The sequence below is a fragment of the Natrix helvetica genome, assembly GCF_964273705.1.
Source record: "Natrix helvetica genome assembly, chromosome: 3".
In the NCBI taxonomy this organism is placed as follows: domain Eukaryota; kingdom Metazoa; phylum Chordata; class Lepidosauria; order Squamata; family Natricidae; genus Natrix; species Natrix helvetica.
Window position 1 is genome coordinate 84,079,693 of NC_138549.1, and position 27,189 is coordinate 84,106,881.

At 39.4% G+C, this 27,189-nt stretch overlaps 1 protein-coding gene across 1 annotated transcript in view; it reads right to left on the minus strand.

Annotated features, from left to right (window-relative positions):
* ABCA4 (ATP binding cassette subfamily A member 4) overlaps positions 1–27,189 on the minus strand; it is a gene marked incomplete at its 5' end in the record, with an annotated part of 130,766 nt that overhangs the window by 2,236 nt on the left and 101,341 nt on the right. The window contains 14 exons of the mRNA XM_081946038.1: positions 185–434; positions 589–681; positions 2,471–2,574; positions 3,442–3,576; positions 4,721–4,862; positions 6,911–7,017; positions 7,111–7,173; positions 11,224–11,344; positions 11,521–11,650; positions 18,637–18,760; positions 19,460–19,607; positions 22,901–23,016; positions 23,291–23,468; positions 24,714–24,883. Of these exons, the coding sequence (XP_081802164.1) occupies positions 185–434; positions 589–681; positions 2,471–2,574; positions 3,442–3,576; positions 4,721–4,862; positions 6,911–7,017; positions 7,111–7,173; positions 11,224–11,344; positions 11,521–11,650; positions 18,637–18,760; positions 19,460–19,607; positions 22,901–23,016; positions 23,291–23,468; positions 24,714–24,883 (1,881 nt within the window). The remainder of the gene's footprint in view (positions 1–184; positions 435–588; positions 682–2,470; positions 2,575–3,441; positions 3,577–4,720; positions 4,863–6,910; positions 7,018–7,110; positions 7,174–11,223; positions 11,345–11,520; positions 11,651–18,636; positions 18,761–19,459; positions 19,608–22,900; positions 23,017–23,290; positions 23,469–24,713; positions 24,884–27,189) is intronic.

Genomic DNA, 27,189 nt, shown 5'->3' on the forward strand with positions numbered 1-27,189 from the left:
TATCTATAAACAGTAGTCTCACTGGATGTGACTCAACTGCACTTTCAAATAAATGAACTTCTGCCCCAAAGTGGGAAACTGAATTACCCCAGTTTCTAATATACAGTACTGAAATAGTTTCTGTACTTGGGCTGTTCACGTTCATTTAGTGGAAGATTTCCATTTTCAAAATATTTGAATTTACCTGATCTAGAGTAGTTTGTGTGATAGAGTATTCTTCAATATTTAGGTTCTCTTTGTTGGAGAGAATCAACCTAAAGATCTTGGCCAATGAGTAGGTACGTATTTGATACTGCAGCATGTTATAGTGCTTTTCTCTCTGTATCCCTCTTGGAAAATTCTGGCACATGAATTGTTCTACTTGGTTGAGATCTGGAAGTAATCCAAGTTTAGGCGCCTTGATTTTCATGGTAACAATGTAGCCATCTCCGTATCTATAAGATATCCATGGTTCATTAAGTTATAAGTTTGTGCAGTAATATTCACATTTACTTTATGAGAAATTTCATAAAGAAAGCACATAATGATTAAATTACATACTTTCATAAAATCTTAACCATGAGCATGAGATACCAATCTTCAGCTTACTTGTATTTGAGTTCCTGGATGGTGCCCAGACATTTGAAGGTGCCTTTAGCCATGATAGCCATGCGTGTACAGAGCGCCTCACATTCTTCCATGCTTATAAAATGAGAAACACATTGCATTTTACATTTAACTACAAAACAGGAATCTGATTTCAACCAATGGATCTCCTATGGTGACCTAGTGTGGTTTTAAACTGTCTTTATATTAATGAAGAAAAAAAACAACCTTTAAGAAGACAGGGAGACTGAACCCTTTCCTAACAATAATCAGCTCCATTCCCACCTCAAACATTCAAGCTAACTGATACAAGGGGAAGCAAGTTGCAAATTCAGGAACAGCTTGCACTATCTTAACTGTGCTCTCAAAGCTAAGTTTTGCCATAAAAGAAGAAACTTGGTGAGATGAGTTGGACTACGTTAGACTGCAATTCTCTTGGGGACATTTCTTAGTTTTAACAGAATAACGGAAGGGATCTTGGAGGTCTTCTAGTCCAACCGCCTGTTCAGGCAGGAAGCCCTATACCATTTCAGACAAATGGTTGTCCAATCTCTTCTTAAAAACATCCAGTATTGGAGCATTCACAACTTCTGGAGGCATGTTGTTCCACTGATTAATTGCTCTAACTGTCAGGAAAGTTCTCCTTAGTTCTAGGTTGCTTCTCTTCTTGATTAGTTTCCATCCATTGCTTCTTGTCCTGCCCTCAGGTGCTTTGGAAAATAACTTGACTCCCTCTTCTTTGTGGCAAACCCTGAGATATTGGAACACTGCTATCATTTCACCCTAGTCCTTTATATTAAACTAAACATACCCAATTGGATCAACCGTTCTTTATATGTTTTAGCCTCCAGTCCCCTAATCATCTTTGTTGCTCTTCTCTGCACTCTTTCTAGAGTCTAAACATCTTTTTTACATCATGGCAACCAAAACTGGGTGCAGTATTCCAAGTGTGAGTTCTCATTGTTCTCGTTTTTTTTTTCTACCTACACTGTTTTCTCAAAAAAATTGATAATGAATTGGTAATGCTGGCATTCATCAATCTTTACATTTAATTTTATTTAGCATTTACAAAGCTTTTCAAAAAGCTTTTGCTGCACATTCACACTATCTGATTGAATGTATTTGCTGTTGCCTTTCATTTGGAGCATTCTCACGTTTAACCATTTTTTGTTCTGCCAAGCTGTTTTTTTTTTAAATCATGCAAGTCACCTGCAAGACTTCTAGCAAGGCATTTGCTAAGACCAAAACACCAGTATTCTCCAAGTATGAGGCAGCCATTTCCCAAAGCTTTGGGGGTTGCTACTGGACCAATTTTCTCTGCTGCCTCCTACAATGGCTTAAAAACGAAGTGCAGAGTGCACTCCCAACTTAAACAAACTGAAATAAATTGCTGTCATTGTATAATTTATGTACCTCTCTGAAGCCATTTTAGCAAAACCTAAGGATTTATAATGCAGGTGGAATAATTAAACATTATTTTCAGGGCACAGAATTGTAATTTTGAAAAAATAAAATAAGGAGAAAGTAGAGGATTATCCAAATGCACACTGGGATGGGCCCAGACAAACTGGAGTTCAATTCCCCATTCCTCTAGCAAGCTAATTCGATGACTTGAGCCAGTCATTATCTCCCATCCTAATCTATCTCAGCAGGCTTGCTTTGAGGATAAAATGCCAGGAGAGGGTAATTGCTTGAAGAAAGGGCAGAATCAAGGAGCTGAGGACCCTCCCTGCCTTAAGAAAGTGAAGGGGAAAAGTAGGCCTTTCCTTGACATGGGATTTTCCCAGCTGAAATCTGAAGCGGAGCAAACGCATCTGAATGAGCTGTGAGTGCTAACCAGGATGTACAATTCAATTTATCTTAATGGGAGCAGGACTTACATTACCTGTGAGAGGTAAGAACCACAGCTCTTCCATCTCTGATCACACTGAAAATTGAGTTCCATAAGAAGCGTCGGGACTGAGGGTCCATTCCCGTAGTTGGTTCATCCTGTGAGAACAGGAATATAGCAACAACTAAGTTTTCTCAAGAACAGATGGTGAAGCAGTCCTCTCCTTTGTAAAAGAAGTAATGTGCTCAGAGTTCCAGTTATTTTTATCCCACCTTTATTATTTTTACAAATAACTCAAGGCAATGAACATAGCCAACACAATTTCCTCCTTTGGGTGTTTTAACAGGCTTACTCTTGCGTGTGCTAAAAGGTAACTTTTTCAAGGTTTGGATGCTATGTCTCTCATCCTTCAGAAGAAAAGGTGTACCTCAACTATCAGAATTGTGTAAAATGTCATGACCTAGCTTATCAGCATTCACTGAGTAGAAAAAGAAAGACAGCAAAAAAGACTATTAGCAGATTCTGCAAAGAGCTATTCCAAATCCAAAGTAACTATAGTGTAGGGCAGGGGTGTCAAACTTGTTGTCACATTGTCATCGCATGATGTATTGCAACTTTTCAGTCCTTCGCTAAACTGGCATGAGCGTGTCAAGCTCGTGATGCATCTGGCCTGCGGAATGCGAGTTTGACAGCTCTAGTGTACGGGAAGGACAGGCAAAGCCTAAGGGTGGAGTCAAGAGCGCAATCAGCCTAGCGTTGATACATTCCTACAAACAATTCAGGTCCAGCCACTCTTGAATTCTGTTGATCCTTATCTAGTGCCAATTTAGTGCTGATGGTATGCATCTAAGCATGAGCAGTAAATCATCCCACCTAGAACTTAATGTGTGGTCCCGATTCTTTGTGACTGACATACAGTGGTGGGATAAACCTTTTGGTTGCAAAGGCTATTGAAGTGGATTTCTTCCTCAGTTTTCCAGAACTGTTTTGGCAATTTATAGTTACCTCGTCACAAAGTTACTTACTAGCAGGACTAAGGGAGGGCAACCTATCAATGCAATAGCAGTGGAAAGTTTCCGTCTGGTGCCACCACTGTACGTTCCTGCCAACTGATCTGCATTTTGCGACAGACCAAGTTTCTGAATCCCCCACTCTGCCACCTGTGGGGAAAAAAATCAAGATCTATGTAAAATATTGTGGTTTTAATTCAGTCCGTTATACAGATTTATATCTGGAACTCTCACAAAACAGCCTACCCCAATCTGGTATCAAAACTACAATCATTTCCACAAAGGATCGTCATAATCTGGAGGAGACCAGATTACGGAAATTAGTCATAAGGGATGCTTCAATGGGAAGCTCATATCCTTTAGTAATAGCAATCTCTGGTATGCCTTATATACATGTTGAATTAATATCATGTTCTGGTAATATTCCAAAGGAAGAAGAGCCAGAGGGAAAGGGAACAAAGGAAAGTAGAAGAGAATAGAATGAAGCTGGGGCTGAAAACTAGAACTAACTTTGGAGCACTTCCAAATGATATTCATACAGATATGCATCTCACCCATGACTTTATGGATGAGATTGCCAAAGCCTAATGGGCTTTGAAACAATTTAGGTCTTTATTCTGGACACCCATGGTACCAGGTAATGGTGCCCACTATCTGAAAAAGTTGACCCAGCCTCCAAGCCAGAAACGGTGGGAAATTTCATGATCATGCTTAGCTAAAACCAGACAAACCACATGATGGCTTAATGAGAACCCAGCCTCTGAGAAGGATTTTACCATTTTGCAATGAGTGCTGAAAGACTTCAGCCTATGCACTTCACGCTGCCAGATTCATAATTTTTATGTGTAGTATACCTATACAGGGATGAGATTTTTACTCTAACTGAAATGTATTGCCGTAGCATTTACTGCACTCAGCCCAATCTGATGCAACATCAATACCATGTGTGTAAGTTACTATGAATACACAGTGCTATACCTTGAGCTAGCCCCACTGCAAGCTTAAGCAAGAACAACTCCATTACTTTTAAGTTTCATGTGTGCACATTTGAAAATATACTCTGTAGACTGAAGAACCTGTTTTGTAGTTGGATTTCACCATGTGCAAGACTGCCAATTGGAAATAGAGACAATAGCAACTGCAGTGTGACAGAGCCAAAAAGACAATATTTTTTCTTTAAAAGTTTAACGTGAATCAATACAATCTAGTATCCCACCAGGAGCCATCTTTTTGTGTAGGTATCTTTAGATGTAGTCCAAATCATGCACCGTAAATGAAGAATAATTATCCCTACCTTCTCAACTTCAGCTTCTGGGACACCACGCAGACGGGCATAGAGAATCAAATGTTCTCTTCCTGTCAGTAGTTCATCAATAGCATCGAATTGTGGGCAATAGCCCATGTTTTGGTGAACATCCCAGATATGGGTCAATATGCTAGCAAAAGTGAAAGTGATAAAAGAAAAAAAAGAAAAGAAAAATATTTACAGAGCCAGATTTAATCAGTAGAGTAGCATCAGAGAGAAAAGTATCCAGCTAAAGTAACTATAGTTATAGTTATATATAGTTATATAACTATAACTATATAACTATATAACTATAACTATATATATATATATATATATAACTATATAACTATATATAACTATATATATATATATATATATATATATATATATATATATATATATAAAACACTATATATATATATATAAAACACTATATATATATATATATATATATATATATATATATATATATATATATATATATATATATATATATATATATATATATATATATGTTGTATTTGTACTGATAAATAAATAAAGGGAGACTAGTATAGATCTATTTTGAGCTAATTAGCTCTCATCAGCTAGCCATACCCTTACTGGGATTTGAACCTGGGCTGTATTATATCTTAGGCAGGAGTCTTAGCCACTAAGCCACAGGCTCTCCTCCTTATCAGTTGAGCCAGGGAAATAGGTATGTATTTGTGTTACAACCCCTGGTATGCCTAAATATGGGAGGAAAGAGGGAGTAGTGACCTTCCTCCCATATTTAGGCATACCAGGGGTTGTAACACAAATATATATATATATATATATACATACATACATACATACATACATACATACATACATACACACACACACACACACACACACACACACACACACACACACACACACACACACACACACACACACACACACACACATATATATATATATATATATATATATATATATATATATATATATATATTTGTGTTACAACCCCTGGTATGCCTAAATATGGGAGGAAGGTCACTACTATAAATTATATATATATAATTTAATAAAATAATACTTTGTAATACTTTGTATTTAAAAGATTAAAGTAACACAGTAAGAAATTGATTAAAATAAATCAAGTTATATCTCTCTGTTCATTAAAGCTTGACTGGGTTATACAAATTTTATTCACTTCTACCACATGATGAAATAAGACAACTAAACATACATCTTCTGGAAACAATGTGGATACAGAACTTTGTCCTTCCATCTGCACAGAATTATATCCTTTGCAAACAATACAAAGTTGAGTACACACCAAATTTTAAAATGACAGTCCTATCCACTATAATGTTTCAAATCCTCACTGCAGACTCATGTCTGTGTAAGCAGAACAGCCAGCTTCAAGATCACATACAGACTATATACCGAGGTGCATGGAATGCTTTTACCTTCCCACCAAAGTGGTACCTATTTATCTACTCGCATTTGGATGCTTTCAAACTGCTAGGTAGGCAGGAGCTGGGGCAAATAACAGGAGCTCACTTTGTTGCACAGTGCTCAGGTCTTGAACCTGAGCCATTATACAGAGGAATAAGTATTTTCTCCATATCCCTACCAGAAAATAAGAACCGATTGTTAAGAGCAACGTGATGGCAATTACCAGTTAGTAAATGATAGTGTTTCTCCGAAAATAAGACAGGGCCTTATTTTCTTTTCACCCCCGAAATAAGCACGTGGCCTTATTTTTGGGGAGGTCTTATTATTTTTGAGGTGCAGGAGGCCCCTTAACCTCAGCCTGCGGTCTGCAGAAGTTCTGCCTCTGTTTCTGGCACACTCTTGCCAGCCCTAGTGTCTCTAGGCCTGCCGTTCGTTTTGCGGCTGCCACTAAGAGAAGGGGTGCCGTAGCGGTAGCTATGATTTTCAGGAGCAGCCTCCGTGAGGCCGTTCTGTGTGGATGACAAATGCATGCGGGGCACATGGGGCATCTTTCCCTCTTCCCTCCAGGAAATGGTGGGGACTGGCTTCTCATGGGTTTAAATCTTTTGGGGAGGGCTTATTTTCGGGGGAGGGCTTATTTTAGCACATGCGCTAAAAATCCCGATTGGGTTTATTATCCGGGGAGGTCTTATTTTCAGGGAAAACAGGGTATCAAGAAACATCTGTAGTTCTTTGGACTCAACAGTTTTAACATCTGTCAGGACTTACCTATGACCAACCACAACAGCATCTCCTGATGTTACTTTAATATCTCCAGTCAGCATTTTGAACGTTGTGGTCTTACCAGCACCATTCACACCCAAGAGACCAAAGCACTAAATTATAATTTAAAACACGCTGGTTACTTTGAGAGCTTTACAGGAAAAGAAATAATTCAAAATGCATTGCATAACTGAGATACAACTCACCTCTCCCGGACGAACCCCAACACAGAGTCTGTTTACTGCTGGTATACGTCTTCCTGCATATATCTGGAATAGGAATTTTTTTCAACAGAAACCCTGACAGTTGAAGGACATGCATTATTCAAAGAGGAAAATGTGGCTTTCTCCAACTAGGCAGTCGCCAGATACAGTGGACTTTTGTTCTTTTGCCCAGTCCCTGTTGTTACGATCATGGCTAATTGAAAGATACTAGTAACTGTATTCCAAAGTATCTGGGTTGTACCAACTGGAGAAAACCAGCAAAACAACAAAAAATAATATGCAAACAATCCACCAAATTAAATATTCACTATTACATATAGTCCTTGACTTACGACCGGTTAGGATGGATCTCCGTAGGTGCATTTATGACCTAGTACTGAAGTTCTGACAGTTGTCCCCTCTAGTCACATTTACAGCTGTTTGCAACAGCATTTTATGACCTTTTTTTGGGACGAAAACTGGCATCTGCTTCTAGTTTTTAGCAAAACCAGCCCATGTTGAACAATTAGTTTGTTTAACAACTATGACATTCACTCAGGGGTGAAATGCTCTGAAGTCTGCTACTAGTTTGCTTCGCGCACAGGTGCACCAAATGAGCGCTTTGTGTATGCACACCTCAAGTGCTAAGAAGCCTTTTATGTCTCTGCAAAGGTAAGTAGAACAGCAAGAGTGGGGGAACAGCTGTACCATGCAAAGCAGGATTTCCTGCTTTCCAGCGAATATAAATTGTGCGGCACAGCTGATTGTTGCACAGCTGATTGTTGAAACCTTTTTTAAAGCATTTTTATTTGCCTAAACCGGCAGTAAAAAAATGCTAAAAAAATTATCAGATGTGACAATTAGCTGTGCCGCGCGATCGTCGGAACCTTTTAAAAACTTTTTTAAAGCATTTTTTTTATTAACGGTTTGGGTGAACTGGTAGCATTTTTTACTACCGGTTTGGGCAAACCGGCCCAAACCGGTAGCATTTCACCCCTGCGTTCACTGAACAAATGCCACAAACAAGGTTGTAAAATCAGATCAGCCACATTTACAATTGCCTGACATTAATGGACAGGATCCATTGTGGTTGTAAGTCAAGGACTGTCTGTAATAGCAAATCAAGATTTAAAAAAACCCTACAGACATGCGTTATTTTATATACAGTTTACATAACAAAGTATTACAGCTATGTCTTCCAGAATATTAATTTTCATATAATATATGCAACAGTGACGTGCGGTGAGGTTTATGGCTGGTGAGGCTAGTGACGTCATCAGGAAGGCGGGGAATTCTTAACAAGATGCTGGCCACGACTCGGTTTCCAGGGTCCTTTCGCGAGCGAGCTGGCAGGGAAATGGTAACCAACGGTCCGAAAAGTCCGTCGCACTTTCTGCTTTCGCAGGCAACTTCCTGTAAACCTGCCATTGCTCATTGCGAGGAAGGGAGCCGCTCGCGCATGCGCATTCGCCCTGGAACATGAACTCCGGCATCAGAACCCGACAGAAGGCGGGGAATGGGACCACGTGTGCAGGAGGGAGGCTGAGGCTAGAGGAGCCTCCTGCACTTCCCTCTGTCCTGCACATGTGGTCCCATTCCCCGCCTTCCTGAGTCAACATGAAGGGGACCGGGACTTGCGCAGTCCCATACCCCGAGGCTCCTCAGCGCCTTTTCCCTTTTCCCTTTTTTTTCATGATGAGAGCGGTGAGGCTCTGCCTCCCCTGACCGCACGTCTCTGATATGCAATGATATATTTATATAAATAGAGCCAGTGATGTAGTGGTTAAGGCATCAGGCTAAAAACCAAGAGAGAGTGAGTTCTAGTCCTGCCACAGACCAGTCACTCCTTCTCAGCCTTAGGAAGGAGGCAATGGCAAACCACTTCTAAAAAAACCTTGGCAAGAAAACTGCTGGGCTCATCTAGGCAGGCACACATGGACCATTTTTGTTTTAATTTTCTCGGGATGCCTGCAAACATACATACAAGGCAGAGTGCTGAAGAACCCCCAAATTGCAGCAGTGATGTGCAGTCAGGTGAGGCAAGTGAGGCAAAGCCTCACCACTCTCATCATGAAAAAAAAAAGTAAAAGGAAAAAGCTGAGCTAGTTACTGCCTCACCGTGGATGACTCTGCTTAACTGTTAAAAAAAGCTGGAAAAGGTATGTGTGGGTTGGAGGGAGGGGGAGGAATTCAAACGTCATCCTCCTGGTGCTGTGCAGGGCTTTGGGCAAAGGCTGGAGGGAAGGACCCTGGCTCACTTGTGCTCTCCCTCCCCAAGAGAAGGAGAAGAAAAAGAAAAAGAAAGAAGGAGCAAAGGAGAAAAACAAATGCTGTCGCTTTAAATTGGAACTGAGCATGCCTGACTGTGGAATTCTGGGAGTTGAAGTCCACAAGTCTAAAAATATTTGAAATCCAGTACTGTGTCAGTGCCTCACCAGCCATAAACCTCACCGCACGTCACTGAATTGCAGAATTGTTTTCCTGAGAAGATACAACCCTATCTGTATTCGATGTTACAGCTGGAGTGGTTATGAATATACAGCTCTGTTTTGCAGGGATTCAGTTTGATCTTGTTTTAATCCTTCCCAGCCTTCATAACACTGAGACACTGGCATAGGACTCCAGTGGCATTCCCCTCCTAGCTGTGTGAGATGCTGGCTTTGTTTGAAAGCTGAATCTCTTTTTTCTCTCCCTGAAATTGGAGCAACCACAGTATTTTCTTTTGCAATTTCTTTTTTCTTTTGCACCTCTGTAGAGCTGGAGGTAATTTCATTCTTGAATTAATGGGAACTCTTGTGTCACCTTGTCTTCACTAATACACTATTATTTCATACGATTTTCAAGACAGAAGTATCTGTCAAATATGCGGTCCCTTATAAACAACCTACTAGACCAGTGGTTCTCAACCTGTGGGTCGGGACCCCATTGGGGGTCGAACGACCCTTTCACTGGGGTCGTCTAAGTCCATCAGAAAACACGTATTTTTGATGGTCTTAGGAACCGAGACACCAATTTATGGTTGGGGGTCACCACAACATGAGGAACTGTATTAAAGGGTCGCGGCATTGGGAAGGTTGAGACCCACTGTCCTAGACTTATTTTTTTTAAATAAACAAGCAGACAGATGCAGACAAAATGACATCAGATATGGATGGTTGTGTGCCTGTGTAAGCAGTTTATTTTCTTCTCCTTTTATGTGGAGTAGAGTAATTTATGTTCTTTCAGTTCATTATTAACTAGTGTAATACACTTCTCATTCTCAGAGTTTTGAGATCAGCAGAACAGAAGGTGGTCACAAGTTGGTTTTAAACCTTTTTGGGGGGGAGGAGGAGAAATTGGGGAGTGGAAATGATAGTGCTGAGGAATCCCCTTTAGACAGTGGTGGGATTCAGCCAATTCACACCACTCCGGGAGAACCGGTTGTTAACTTTCTGAGCTGTTTGGTGAACTGGTTGTTGGAAGAAATCATTAGGGCAGAGAACCGGTTGTTAAATTATTTGGATCCCATCACTGCCTTTAGAGTAAGAAGGGAATTTAATGGAATTAAACAGTGTTTACAGATCACAAATAATGAGGCTTAGATGTTCGTTCTTCAGCAGTGAAGTAATAAGGGATTACAATAAAAATTTTCTCAGTACTGTAGTTAGGGACTTAACAACTGTGGAGTCACTTAGTGATATGTTTAATGGCTGCAGCAAAAAGCTGTAAAGCACGTGATGACCTGCTTTACAATTGTCACAACTTATGACCATAATGACAGATTCCATTATGGTCATAAATTGAGGACTACCTGTAATCCCTAATTGGATTGAGAAGCTATCGATATTTTAGAAATACATGCTTACCAATCCTGTAATGGTAATAAGTGATGATGCCACATCTCGAGAAAAATAATAATAAAACTAATAGGCCAGTCAGCTCTTCCGTATCACATTCAGGAGAAAACAGATGGGGGAGAAAATTTTGTTTCTTCTTGATGCCTAGCAGCAAAATGTCCTGGTCATTCCTGAAGTGCCTCAACCAAGCAAGTACCAGAATTTCTTAATTGGCTTACTTTTTTCCCCCAAGGCACAGCTAAAGGACACAAATATTTTAGAATAACTCCTGAAAAATTACCTTAGTCAATTCATGCAATTTCAAAATATAGTTTTGGCTGTCTCCTTTCATTATTCGCTTCCTTTCTTCTGCAACGTCCTCATCTTCTTCCATAATAGGTCCCAGAGTATTTTGTAGAAACCTGAAAAACTCAGAATAAGTGAGTTGTCATTCAGCTTGTACTTGAAAAGCAGCCTATATGGATCCCATTTTCATGGCAGATGTAAGCCCGGGCACCTCCCACCGCAACAATATTTATTAACTCTCTAAAACAAATTTCAGTACAAGACCTCTGAAGCCAGGAGATTATCCGCGTACCATCTTGTAGACAAGAAACTGCGTTGTAAAAGAAGATTCAGAATGAAATAGACCACACCCTGCACTGCCAGGGCTAGCATGTATTTTCCAGCAAAATCCCAGCGCAATGGATTCGAGGCACGTTCTTCTCCTTTAGAATGAAACCAACAAAAATCAGTTTGAATGGCCCAATGTTAAAATATAGTTTTTCAGAAACAGAGAATTTCCCCCTTCGATCATCAACTGTTCAGATCCAATTGGAGATCAGGAATTGAGTTAGCCTGCCCCACACTGCTGCTTTAAATTTATATACTTCTCTGTGTCGCCAAGGTGTGTCACATAAAAGATTTTTGTTTGTTTTTGATATAAAAATATCACATTGGTATTTGCCTCTCTCCCTCTCCCCCCTCTCTCTGTGTTTTAAAAAACAAGGGATGCCAAAGCAGGAGGATGGATCCAAGAGTGGAGACTAAAACATATGAAGAACGGTTGCAGGAACTGGGTATGTCTAGTTTAATGAAAAGAAGGACTAAGGGAGACATGATAGCAGTGTTCACATATCTCAGGGGTTGCCACAAAGAAGAGGGAGTCAAACTATTCTCCAAGACACCTGAGAGTAGAACAAGAAGCAATGGGTGGAAACTAATCAAGGAGAGAAGCAACTTAGAACTGAGGAGAAACTTCCTGACAGTTAGAACAATTAATCAGTGGAACAGCTTGCCTCCAGAAGTTGTGAATGCCCCAACACTGGAAGTCTTTAAGATGATGTTGGATAGCCATTTGTCTGGAATGGTATAAGGTTTCCTGCCTAGGCAGGGGGTTGGACTAGAAGACCGCCAAGGTCCCTTCCAACTCTGCTATTGTATTGTATTGCATTATTGTTTTGAATTGGTTAGATTTTAAAGAATGATTTCCTCTTATTCTCCTCTTTAACTGTCTGAATATCTTTTTGATGTGCATCCAGTGGTACAGAATAGGCTGCCAGGACAGAAGCAGGACAGAAGATTGGGAAAGGAGATGTGTGAACAACCAACCTGTGCAACAACTTCTGCAGGCTCTTATCTCTGAGGCTGGATACTGTCAGATAAAAGGGGTGCTTCTTCCTGAGTAATTTCAGAACCAGATTTTAGGTCTATCCATCTGTCAAAACTCTGAGGAGCTGACACACCCCAATGCCATTCGCTCTAGCAGAAGAGCCTTATGTTGTATCTGCCAAAGTATTTCAGCTCCAGAAGAAGAGTCTTTTCTGCTGTGACCCCGACCCTCTATAAATATTCTCCTCTGGAGCTGAGACTCCCCCCCCCCTTCCAGAATAGCCTTAAAACCTGGCTTTGCCCATTCACAGAGGCACCTATAGGAGTGGTTAATAGGGAGAAGAGAATCCTTATGTCACTTGTTCTGTTAGTTCTTAGTTTCTTATGTAATCCTATTAATTTTAATCATTTTGCATTTTTAAACCTTTCTATCATATTGTAAGCTGCCCAGAATCGCTGTAACAGTGAGGTGGGCAGCATGTAAGTTTGATAAATAAAAATAAAGATTTGCCTCTTTTTCTAGGAAAAGCAATTGGTGGTTGTTTTTCCCACGGGCAAGGGACACTAGAGCAATCAGCCACATTCTTTAAGTTCTATGAATCTTTAAGAATCTATGAAGACAGTGCCAGTCGGTGGCCTCATTGCTGAGGCAGAAGCACACTCAGCAATGAAGGCAAAGTACAGCATAATTTTGTGCCAACTCATGCACCGCAGAAAAGGAAATTAATATGGAAGACAAGGGTCTTTCTGTAGCTAGCCTTGAATATTTTATTTCTTGATCAAGATAGGGATTAAGTTGATGAGGATGTTAATGCATCCTTAAACCAGGGAAAGAAAAATAATTAATTGCACTGCCCTCAGCTGACAGCGCTGTGGGGAAGAAGAATAAAATGGTATACTTAAGCAAACCTTTGATATTCTACAATCTCTTTATATTTGAAGGTATCAAACATCAAGAATGTTTTATGTTCAGTGTGAAAGGGCTCTCGTATATGTCGTCATGATTGTACATATGAAAGAAGTTGTGCAAATTTGCCAGGTTAGTAACACTACAGATCTTGCATGTCTCTGTCTAAATAATTCAGGAAACATCCAACCATAGTTTTGCAATATTTCATTCAGAGTTTCTGACCAAATCATTTCCCATTGAGGAGAAATATTGCTATGACTAGCTTCATCTCCCAGGATCTCTTCCCTAATCCCTCCCTTTGGCACTATTTGCTCCAAGGAGCAATTTGAGCCTGTACAATGACTGGTTGTGGGGACTTCTCACTTTTGTTTTTTCTACAAGAAAAAACAAACAAACACAGTTGGGGAATAATCAACAGTGCCTCAGAGACAAAGTCCATTCAAAAAGGGGTAAGGACAGCTGAAAAGATTATAGGAAGCTTGCTTCCTGTCATTCAGGATATTGCTTATAAGTGCTATGGGCTTAGAGCTCAAAGCATAGAGACCCCACACGATTTTATGGTCTGTTTCTGTTGCTCCCCTCTGGGAGGAGGTTTTGAAGTATTTCTAGCAGGACTACCAGATTCCATAACAGCTTTGTTCCCCATGCCATCCGTCTGGTAAACTCGCAAGATTTGTTTCTCTTGCTATGTACAGTATATGTATATATCAGAGGTGGTATTCAGCAGGTTCTGACCAGTTCTGGCGAACCGGTAGCGGAAATTTTGAATAGTCCGGAGAAACAGTAAATACCACCTGTGACTGGCTCCACCCACATCTATTCTCTGCCTCCTGAGTCCCAGCTGATAGGGAGGGAATGAAGATTTTGCAGTAACCTTCCTATGGAGGAGGTGGGAATGGAGATTTTATAGTACCCTTTCCCTGCCACGCCACCAAGCCATGCCCACCAAGCCATGCCCACTAAGCCACACCAACTAAGCCACCCCACGACCACTAAGCCATGCCCATAGAACCAGTATTAAAAAATTTGAATCCCATCACTGGTATACATCCGAACTAGTCTGTGTTGTTTCTCCGTGTCATATAATATATATGAGTATGTATGTATGTATGTATGTATGTATGTATGTATGTGTGTGTGTGTATGTATGTATGTGTGTATGTATGTGTGCGTGTGTATATATATATATATATATATATATATATATATATATATATATATATATATATATATATATATATATATATATATATATATATATATATATATATATATATATATATATATATATATATATATATATATATATATATATATATATATATATATATATATATATATCTTAGCTTAGTGGCTAAGACTTCTGCCTAAGATATAATACAGCCCAGGTTCGAATCCCAGTAAGGGTATGGCTAGCTGATGAGAGCTAATTAGCTCGAAATAGATCTATACTAGTCTCCCTTTATTTATTTATCAGTACAAATACAACATATATATATATATATATATATATATATATATATATATATATATATATATATATATATATATATATATATATATATATATATATATATATATATATATATACACATACATAATAATAATAATAATAATATATTTATTTCTTAGCCGCACCCTCTCCCGAAGGACTCGGGGCGGCGTACAACGAAACATACGAAATAAATATGTAAACAAAACAAACATATAACAAAGGTACACTAAAACATACATAAGGAGGAGGTCGATTGATAAAAACAATTAAAATACTGTATTTAAAACCCCTAGAAATTAAATATAATTAAAATACCCAGTTAAAAACCCGTCAGGAGCGATATGGTTAGATCAAAGTTGAGCCAGGCCAGCTGCTTGGAATAGGTGGGTCTTAAGCTTAATACGGAAGGAGCGGAGGTCAGAGGTATTCCTAATATCCGGAGGGAGGTCATTCCACAGGGCTGGGCCCGCCCCAGAGAAGGCTCTACTCCTAGGCGCCGCCCCACGACATTGTCTAGCGGACGGCACCTGGAGGAGCCACTCTCTGTGCGAGCGAATTGGTCGCAGGGATGTATGGGGCAGAATACGATCCCGCAAGTAACTAGGTCCTAAGCCATATATATATGTATGTATGTATTAGTGTTACAACCCCTGGTATGCCTAAATATGGGAGGAAGGTCACTGCTCCCTCTTTCTGTCCTTCGGCTTCATCACAGAAGACCATGCAGGCAGAAAACCATATTTTTATTTTTAATGTTGCCTTTTTATATTTGTGTTGTATTTGTACTGATAAATAAATAAAAGGAGACTAGTATAGATCTATTTCGAGCTAATTAGCTCTCATCAGCTAGCCATACCCTTACTGGGATTTGAACCCGGGCTGTATATATCTTAGGCAGGAGTGTTAGCTACTAAGCCACGGGCTCACTTCCTTATCAGTTGAGCCAGGGAAATAGGTATGTATTAGTGTTACAACCCCTGGTATGCCTAAATATGGGAGGAAGGTCACTACTCCCTCTTTCTGTCCTTCGGCTTCATCACAGAAGACCATGCAGGCAGAAAACCATATTTTTAAACATTAAAAATAAAAATATGGTTTTCTGCCTGCATGGTCTTCTGTGATGAAGCCGAAGGACAGAAAGAGGGAGTAGTGACCTTCCTCCCATATTTAGGCATACCAGGGGTTGTAACACTAATACATACCTATTTCCCTGGCTCAACTGATAAGGAAGTGAGCCCGTGGCTTAGTGGCTAACACTCCTGCCTAAGATATATACAGCCCGGGTTCAAATCCCAGTAAGGGTATGGCTAGCTGATGAGAGCTAATTAGCTCGAAATAGATCTATACTAGTCTCCCTTTATTTATTTATCAGTACAAATACAACATATATATATATATATATATATATATATATATATATATATATATATATATATATATATATATATATATATATATATATATATATATATATATATACATATACATATACATATACATACATACATACATACATACATACATACATACATACATACATACATACATACAGTGGGGCAAAAAAGTATTTAGTCAACCACCAATTGTGCAAGTTCTCCCACTTAAAAAGATGAGAGAGGCCTGTAATTGGCATCATAGGTAGACCTCAACTGTGAGAGACAAAATGTAAAAAAAAAAAGACCAAACAATCACATTGGCTGATTTGGAAATAATTTATTTGCAAATTATGCTGGAAAATAAGTATTTGGTCAGTATCAAAAGTTCATCTCAATATTTCGTTATATATCCTTTGTTGGCAATGACAGAGGTCAAACGTTTTCTGTAAGTCTTCACAAGGTTGGCACACACTGTTGCTGGTATGTTGGCCCATTCCTCCATGCAGATCTCCTCTAAAGCAGTGATATTTTGGGGCTCTCGCTGGGCAACACGGACTTTCAACTCCCTCCAAAGGTTTTCTAGGGGGTTGAGATCTGGAGACTGGCTAGGCCACTCCAGGACCTTCTTACGAAGCCACTCCTTCATTGCCCGGGCAGTATGTTTGGAATCATTGTCATGTTAAAAGACCCAGCCACGTTTCATCTTCAATGCTCTTGCTGATGGAAGGAGGTTTGCACTCAAAATCTCACAATACATGGCCCCATTCATTCTGTCCTGTACACGGATCAGTCGTCCTAGTCCTTTTGCAGAGAAACAGCCCCAAAGCATGATGTTGCCACCCCCGTGCTTCACAGTAGGTATGGTGTTCTTTGGATGCAACTCAGCATTCTCTCTCCTCCAAACACGACGAGTTGTGTTTCTACCAAACAGTTCTATTTTGGTTTCATCTGATCATATGACATTCTCCCAATCCTCTTCTGGATCATTCAAATGCTCTCTAGCAAACTTCAGATGGGCCCGAACATGGACTGACTTAAGCAGGGGGACACGTCTGGCACTGCAGGATCTGAGTCCCTGGCGGCGTACTGTGTTACTGATGGTAGCCTTTGTTACGTTGGTCCCAGCTCTCTGCAGGTCATTCACTAGGTCCCCCCGTGTGATCCTGGGATTTTTGCTCACCGTTCTTGGGATCATTTTGAGCCCACGGGGTGAGATCTTGCGTGGAGCCCCATATCGAGGGAGATTATCAGTGGTCTTGTATGTCTTCTATTTTCTAATTATTGCTCCCACAATTGATTTGTTCACACCAAGCTGCTTGCCTATTGCAGGTTCAGTCTTCCCAGCCTGGTGCAGGTCTACAATTTTGTTTCTGGTGTCCTTTGACAGCTCTTTGGTCTTCACCATAGTGGAGTTTGGAGTGTGACTGTTTGAGGTTGTGGACAGGTGTCTTTTATACTGATGACAAGTTCGAACGGGTGCCATTGATACAGGTAATGAGTGCAGGACAGAGGAGCCTCCTAAAGAAGAAGGTACAGGTCTGTGAGAGCCAGAAATCTTGCTTGTTTGTAGGTGACCAAATACTTATTTTCCACCATAATTTGCAAATAAATTATTTCCAAATCAGCCAATGTGATTGTTTGGTCTTTTTTTTTACATTTTGTCTCTCACAGTTGAGGTCTACCTATGATGCCAATTACAGGCCTCTCTCATCTTTTTAAGTGGGAGAACTTGCACAATTGGTGGTTGACTAAATACTTTTTTGCCCCACTCTGTGTGTGTGTGTGTGTGTGTGTGTGTGTGTGTGTGTGTGTGTGTATATATATATATATATATATATATATATATATATATATATATATATATATATATATATATATATACACACATACACATACATACACACACACACACACACACACACACACACATATATATATATATATATAGAGTATTTATTTATTTATTTATTTATTTATTTATTTATTTTGTCATGTTTATGTAGTGTATATTGGAGGTGATGACCCTTTGAGAGCTGTATGCAACAAAATTTCATTTTAATGTGTGCCGATTAGTGTACATTCAAAGTGGCAATAAAGTTATTCTAAGTCCTAGTCTAACAGGATGATGGGATTCTCTCTCAGATACAGGCAGCAACAGGGTTCCTAGCAGATAGTTATACAGGCAAGATTGAGGGCTGAGTGAAAATGTTTTTCCTCCTTGATCGAAGCATGGAAAAAGTGCAGAAGATTCAGCCTAGCAGCAGTTCATGACTGACTTCGATATAGAGCATCTAGAATAATCTCCCATCGTTTGGTACTTACCAAAACGTGCATAGACATCAATCACAGCTTGGTTAACGGCTAAGTCAAGGAGTCCACGACCCAAGCAGAAATGAGGAAAGATCAAAAATATTTTTTTTAATGTTTTGTTGAATTCTAGGAGAGGCTGAAAAAGAAACACAGATGCTAGTCTTGCTCGAATTCACAAGATTCCTCCCTAACTTACCAAAAAAAAAATGGTTTGAGTTTAGGATGAGAGGCCAGATGTCAGGTGTGAAAGATCAGGACCACACTTGAAGTCCCAATTAAACTGATTTATTACAATTCATGCCTACGCGCAGGAATCTCATCAACTAATGGTTACTACTATTTTAGCTCTAGATAAGGTTCAGCTGAATTCAAGAGGGATTGGAATTAGTCAATTTGTGGCTACGTAATGACACTGGGCTGATTCCTCTTTTGACCCTCAGCTTCTGCCACTCCTTCTCCTACACCACATTAGTGGTATACATCCTGATCAATAACATTTTTTGATGTGAAGATGTGACAGTAGGAAATCTGGATAGCAGAAGGGTTTTTTATCCCCTGAGAAAAGGAACACGATGAAACCTATAAAAGATTTCCTCATTTTGCAACATCTCTCTATAGTTTTCCAGAATATCAGATTATTTTATGCTGGAACATTTAGACACAGTGCAAAGGTTCATGAATATCAAATGTTTTCTTCCATTGGGCAGCTGTTCCTTTTAAACTGGCATTATCTCTTAAAGCTTATGAACCATATATTGAATCATGTCCTGACATAATGGAGCATAGCTAATGTATGGTACTCTCGTTACAGTCGAGCCTAAGAAAAGTCACTCACCGCATTATTTTCAAAGAGATCCAGAACAAATGTAATGGCACTGGTGTTAATACCAACGAAGAGATTAATGCAAGACAAAACAACATAGGCAGTGCTGGGGACCTTAAAATAGCGGGATGCAGGGTACATCATAGGAATTATGGCCCATCTGTATACAGAACAATGAGAAACAAAAGTGGCATAATTCAATTAATCAAAATATACAGTCATAGCTTCCCCCTTCCCCAATAAAATGGTTCAATGGTGAACGAAATATGGCCATGTTGTTACAGACTGTCTTTTGATATATATATATTTTTAAAAGCCATTTTGTTATTTGTCTGCATAAACATTCATTCTTCCAGTGCCCATTTATTATTCAGGCCAGCTGACAAGGAACATTTGAAACCATTCAAAAGAGCAGAAACTTTACAAAAAGTTATTTATTACTTTATTTGTAAGATAAAGGTAAAGTTCCCCTCACGCATATGTGCTAGTCATTCCTGACTCTAGGGACAGTGCTCATCTCCGTTTCAAAGCTGAAGAGCCAGCGCTGTCCAAAGACATCTCCATGGTCCAGAGGTGGGTTGCCAATTTTTTTACTACCGGTTTGGGCGTGCTCCTGCGCGCGATGCTTCTACTCAACCGGCAGCAACCCACCTCTGCCATGGTCATGTGGCCGGCATGACTAAATGCCAAAGGCACACAGAACGCTGTTACCTTCCTTATTTTTCTACTTGCATTTTTACATGCTTTCGAACTGCTAGGTTGGCAGAAGCTGGGACAACTAACAGGAGCTCACTCTGTTATGCAGAGCTGGGGCTTCTGCATAACTGCTGAACTGCTGACCTTTCTAATTGAGAAGCTCAGCGTCTTAGCCACTGAGCCATTTATTCAATTTATGTGGTTGCTCATTTGCTATGTGATTTTGGGCAGCTAGCTAGCAACCAGCTAAAAACATCAACAATATAAAAGCATGTCACACCAGAGCCAGCTCATATATCCATAACTAACAGACCTTATAATCAACTGGCCACATAAATAACTTGAACCTGGCTCACCTAACATACTGAGCCAATGCTGGAGGGAAGAGCCTGGTCTTCAAGGCTTCATCAAAAATAGGTAAAATTAGGACTATCTGGTTATCTGATTTGGTTTTCTTGCCATGTACATATATTCCTCCGGACTAGAGTGTGTTGTTTCTCTGTGTCTCAAACAATATATCTGGGTATATACATAACTTTGTATTTATTTATTTACTTATTTATTTTGCCATGTTTATGTAGTGTATATTGGAGATGATGACCCTTTGAGAGCTGTATATAACAAAAATGTATTTTAATGTATGCCAATTAGTATACATTCAAAGTGACAATAAGGTATCCTACCCTACCCTATCCTGTTATTCCACAGGTTACCGTGGCAGAGAAATCCCACTTTTTGGATCCCATCAGATGACACTGTTTAATAGAAGGTACCCATAGCATGCCAGCCCTCCCAAATTGTGTAGCACAGGTACAAATAATTGGAGACAAACAGCAAATGACCCAGCACTGTGCCATGAAGGGTTTTATAGATAACAAGTAATACCTTGAACTATGTACCTATAGAAATTAAGAATTAGTGTATCTTGGAGGAGCTGAAGTCGCGACGACACGACGTGCGATCTCAATGCTCTGAGATTGCAGTCGATACTTTCGCCACTGGGTGGTCCAAACGGACCTAAACCATCCTGCAGACACGGTGAACAGGAAGAATACGTCTTGCTGATCTCAGGGATATCACAAAGTCCCTGATTGATCCAAGAGAAGTTCTTCAAGCCGGTGACAAAAAATCCAGCCATTTGGCTGATGAAGTCGGGGCAGCTCCAAAACAGAAGGATATGGAAAGAGAAAGTGTTTCTAGCTGGTGAGGAATTTTTACTGTTTTAAGAGTGACTGCCTATAAAAAACCTTAAAATTAATTTAAATTGGAAAACAGAAGAAATAAGCGGCAGAATTAAATTTGGACTGGTTTTGGCCAGTGGGTTATCTTACTTTTTAAATGCTATTTTCACGGATGGAATTTATGCAAGCCTTTTAAAACGAATGGATTAAGTTTCCTTCTTCTATTTTTTTTCTTTTACTATTCTCTGTAATCTACGAACTAAAATTCTCCTCTTTCATTACTATGGGTGTTTTTCTAACTCATTTTAGAATCGGACTTTTTAAAAACTTGAAATACAAAAAAGATACAAAAAGAAACAAAGAAATTGTAACATTGTAACACTGCTACTCGGAGGCTGGAGGTTTGTGTATTGGAAACAAAACACTTTTTTTCACTGATTATCCTGGCTTGGCACTTCAAGGTCTCACAGCCTGTTTATAGAGAGTGATAAGAAGAAAAGCACACAGATGTTCCTTTGAAGTATATTTTTAACCAGAGAAAGGTGAAATGTTATTGTGATGCTTAATCCTGTTAAAACCTTCTAAGCTAGAGCAGCAGTGTTTGTTAGCTGGAGATAATGGCACAATTTCAACTGCAGAAAGAAGTTTTAAGTCTGCAAAAGATACTCTCAGAAATACAGAAATTATTAGATACATGTGAGAGGATAGAGAAGAAGTTGGAAGTTTTAATGCACCTAGCAACAAAATACGATGAAGAAGTTGAAGATCCTAATCAAATGGAAAAAGTGGTGGTTAAAATCCTCAAAATTGAAGAGGAAAATGAATATAAAGTTGGAGTTTGACACCCCAATCTAGAGGATCCCCATATTGGATACCAATTTTGGATAGGGAAGTGGCAACTCAACTAGAAGTAATGAAAGAAAGACCCCAATGTGGTCCCCATTCACTCAATCTTGTTAACAGATGAATCTAAGCCTATTTTTTCCCATCCAGATCTCTACAGCTTCCAGTCAATGAGCAAAAACCTTTTTATGTAGAGCATTATTTCTTATGTCCAGGTCCAGGATAGACATGTATACCTGGGCATCATCTGTATACCTAATCCCCTGCCAATGTTTTCACAAGGTGATTAAAAAGGAGGGGAAAGACAGTTGAGTTCTGTGAAACTTTACAAAGCATGGGAAATATGAAGAGAAGCGTTATAGAGTAATCACAGAAAGGTAAGAAGATGATGCATTACACAATTATTACCAACTGCCTTGTTCAATGACCATTACAATAATACAATAGTACAATAGTCATGTGATGTACTTAATAGAGATACACTTAACGATCGCAGCAGAATTGATAAGTCCGGCACAGGCACCAAGTTGCAGGTCCCCATTGCAGAAGGTTAAGTGAGAACTGTTTGTAATGTTTTTATAAGTAATTAACCAAACTTTGAATTATTCTAGGAAATAAGCAGGCAAACCTTTTTGCAGAATTGATGCAATATGGTAAAAAAAAAGTTTACTGAAACATGTACTTTAATATTTGTTTCATTTCACATATTTAATGAGACATCTATATAACTTACCCATATAACAATAGCAATATTATAAGTGCAGGAAGATTGGTCGGTGATGTGTACGCTTTCTTTTTGAAACTCATGAATATTGCCACCACTAAGCCAGCACTCATTATATAATTCACCTGGCACGGAGGAAAAGAAAAATACAGTATGTGTTAAATTGAAGAGTCATCCAGAAAGATAGTTTTTAGTAAGATAAACAAACAGAGATTAGCTTGTTCTGTCTTACTTGATTCTTCGAAAACAATGTTATTTTTTTTAAAAAAGAAAAAGATGGCAGGAAGAAAAACTTGTGGAAAGCTACATACGCCATAATTGCCAACAGCATGATTATTGTCCATACTGGTGAGTAGCATCTGGTTGAAAAAGTATATGAAGGGAAGCAAAATAACTCACTATGTCCCACAGGAAGTTGGTGAACCAGTAAACAAAAAGGCTCACACCACTGACAAACTGGAGATGCTTGGTTTTTGTCACTTGTTCTTGGATCAGATATAAGACAAAGCTTGCTGGGATGAAAGACATGGCGAATATCACACAGATGGACACAAGAGCATCTATTGAGGTGGTTAGCCTGGAGTGAGACATGTCAAGAACAGCCAATAAGCCAGAACCAAAAGCTGCAAAAGTTAATTCTCTTTAGGTTCACATTTCACAAGATTGACAATTAGGCATGGTTGATTGTACACCCACCACTGAAGACAACAGTCCCAGTTCTCCTATGGTCCTGACAGAATCTATAGTACTAAACTTTTACTATGGCTGCAATGTTGAGTTTTTCTCCTGTTTCATTTTACTGGTGGAAAAAAGAAACTGAACCAGTTGTGGCTTGGTAAAAGATGTACTGGGCTGCTGTTGCAGAGGGAACCATACATTTCCAATCATTCATTTATTTATTTTAAACTGTGTACAAATAGAGCATTAATGTAACTAGCTTGAGATTGTTTATTGTAAGGGTCAAATTTTGTGTGATGTACAATATGCACTTTTAAAGTACTCTTGTATAAATATTTTTAGCTTGCCGACAGACATATTTTTACTAATAAAGAATATTTGCAGCTCCGGGTTGACATGAGGGGTCCTTGTTGCTCTCTGAGCTTGCTTGTTTTTTGAAGACATTTCATTAGCAAACCAGTGAGGGAAGCCCCCTCCCCAGAAGAATGAGATAGTTTGGGAAATATTTTAAAAAGGCAGAATATTATATTTCCCTAAAGGAGAAAAGGAGAAACATGTTTTTAGAGGCAGAAAGCAGCTCCCAGTGTTTCTTAATAGCCCACAGCAGAAGCCAGCACTTAAGGAGATAAAGAGCTTATTGAAAGAGGAAGCCAACTATCTAGATGAGTCCATTCATAAGCAAAGCAAATATCGCGGGCAGAAATCCATTCAAGACAGGATATTTTGAAACTCCTTGCAGCAAAGTTTGACAGCTAACAAAAGCAGAATGCTAGGATTAGTACAGCAGCCCCTCACCCAAGATCCAGCACAGGAGGAAAGCCATTAGCCACAATAGGAATCCCCAACACCCTTTCAGAACACAAGCCCCTTCATTGCACAAATCCGCCCACCCATCCCCAGCAGCATTTCAGGACCTGTATAGAAATTCTGGCACTCATCTAGCTAATTGTTCAGCTGACCAGATGAATTTTCCTTCTAACACCAGGTAACATCATCTGTGCTAGTAAAGAGTAAGATTTTTATAAGTATTGAGCTGTGATGTCCAGACCAGCTACATACAGTATAAGGGAGGGAGCAGGAAGAATAGAATTAAAACTGCAATTGGAGTTAATCGGAATTTAAAAAGCAAGCAAATGATACCTACACCGTGATTTCAGACAACTGATCCTTCGTGAGGTTCAGTGGATGGTTAATAGCAGTTATGCCATATTCTTCTGGATCCTTATTTTGTTGGAGATTGGCTCTCAGAATTGCATTGTTGGCTACATTGAGAAAACTGACTACAGCATGCCAGCCTTTATTGTTAAACCACACCTGGAAGAACAATGCAGAAGATTACACACTTCAGCCAGTCAGAATCCTTTAAAATTCTGATTTTTATCAGGAACAGGTTGGCGCATCTTGCCCAAAGGCTCGTGCTGCTAAGGACAGAAACTGCACAGTTTTCATATCTACTTTATTTATTATTATATGCACACTAGTACTCTGGGTTTTTCCTCCATAACAAATCAGGGCTGATAGTTCCAGGCTTTCAGTGTTTTACCCTCTTGTTCATACTTCAGTGTTTGCTTGTTCCTTAGAATTCAAGGAAAGCTGGAGCTTTTTCCCAGCTTTTTTTCTTTCTCTCGGTCTTTATTCAATTTTTATATTTAAATAGCAGAAATCAAACTTCCTTTTTTCCCCCTCCTTCTTTGGGTCTGAATAACAACAGCAATGCATTAATGTGCATATAATATGGAGTACTGAAGATGTTTTGCAGAAGTTTGATCTCTGCAGTTCTGCATCTATAGTATCCTTCTTAGGGTTTCTAGGTTGTTTTTTTAATCTAGAACATATACAGGTAGTCCTCAATTTACGGCCATAATTGAGCCCAAAATTTCTGTTGCTAACTGAAACATTTGTTAAGCGAATTATGCCCCATTTTATGACTTTTCTTGCCACAGTTGTTAAGTGAATCACTGCAGTTATTAAGTTACGCACACGGTTGTTAAGTGAATCTGGCTTCCCCATTGACTCTGCTTGTAAGAAGGTTGCAAAAGGTGATTGCATGACCCCGGTACACTGCAACCGTCATAAATATGAGTCACTTGACAAGCGTCTGAATTTTGATCATGTAACCATGGGGATGCTACAACGGTTGTAAACTGTGAAAAATGGTCATAAGTCACTTTTTTCAATGCCGTTGTAACTTTGCATGGTCACTAAATGAACTGTTGTAACAGTGGTGGGTTCCGGATCCCGGTGCAACTGGTACGGTGCAACGGGGACCACATGAATGCGCATAGCACATGCATGTGTACTTACCGTCTGCGACGCTCTGTGATGCTCCAGCTGCTCGGCAGAGTGTCGTGCACATGCTGTACGCTCCATGTGCATGTGCATGCGCAGAAACCCCGAAGAGCTCAAATACAGGTAAGGATGGCGGGCGGGCTGGTAGGCCCTCCGGAGCACCGTACCGGAACGGTACCCAGTGCTCCCAGCAAGCACCAGTATGCCCGTACCAGGGCGTACCCGCTGCAACCCACCATTATGTTGTAAGTTGAGGGCTACTTGTATTAGTGTTTTCCAATCTCAAGATGGATATAAGGTATGCATTTTTCATGTTGTTTCTAATAAATTACCCATAACTGTTTGTTTGTTGGTATCATGGGATATTAAAAAAACCTGGCTAGATCTCCTTTGTGGAACCTTTTCTAAGAGACTCATATCCTTGTAAATAGGCCTGCTGATCTGAGTGCAAATAGCTAGACAAACATTACATGGAAGCAAAAAAAAATCTGTATCTCTTTGCTCCCATCTAGTGATCATCCAGATATGATTGGCTTATATTAAAGAACAATTACAGAACTACAGCATATCCATTGAAGCTTTCTCTTACAGAAAGCTTCAATGGATATGCTTACACAAGTGGTACATACAACCGTAATGGAGCCAGCCCATTACAGACATATGTCATAAGGGTCGTAAAATACATCGATCATGTGACCAACCCAATTGTACAAACTTTTTTTGTACAATTTTAGTTTTTAAGTGAATACAGTGAACCAATGGCTCACAGTGGGCTTGGTTTTACCGAAAACCAGAAGTAAGATCGGGTCACTGGATTATAACAAAATAATTTTTCCGTACTATAAGGTTACATTTAATATGCAGCACTATACAATATTGCTGATTGTTGTTTGTTAACATCTGGAATGGTGTGTGTGTGTGTGTGTGTGTGTGTGTGTGTAAGAGAGAGAAGGATTGCAAAAAAAAAAAAAATACAAAAGGAAACTGAGTAATCCAAACAATTTGGGAAAATATTTTGTTTCATAGAATTGTTCACTTTCTTTTCTCTTCTTCTTTTAGTTGTAATGTTATATTTCATAATTTTTATTTTTGTGCCTTTAAGTCAGTATTGATTCCTGGTGATTTTCTGGAAACGTTCTGCAATCTTCTTGGCAAAAGTTTTGAAGTGGTTTGCCCCTGGCTCCTTCCTAGGACTGAGAATCTCCCAGCTGACTTTGCGCCCAAGGCAAGACTAAAATTCAAAGTGTCCTGGTTTCTAGGTACTTTAACCACTATACCATACTGGCTCTCCTATTGTAATAATACGTCTGCAAAAATAATTTTGGTAATTT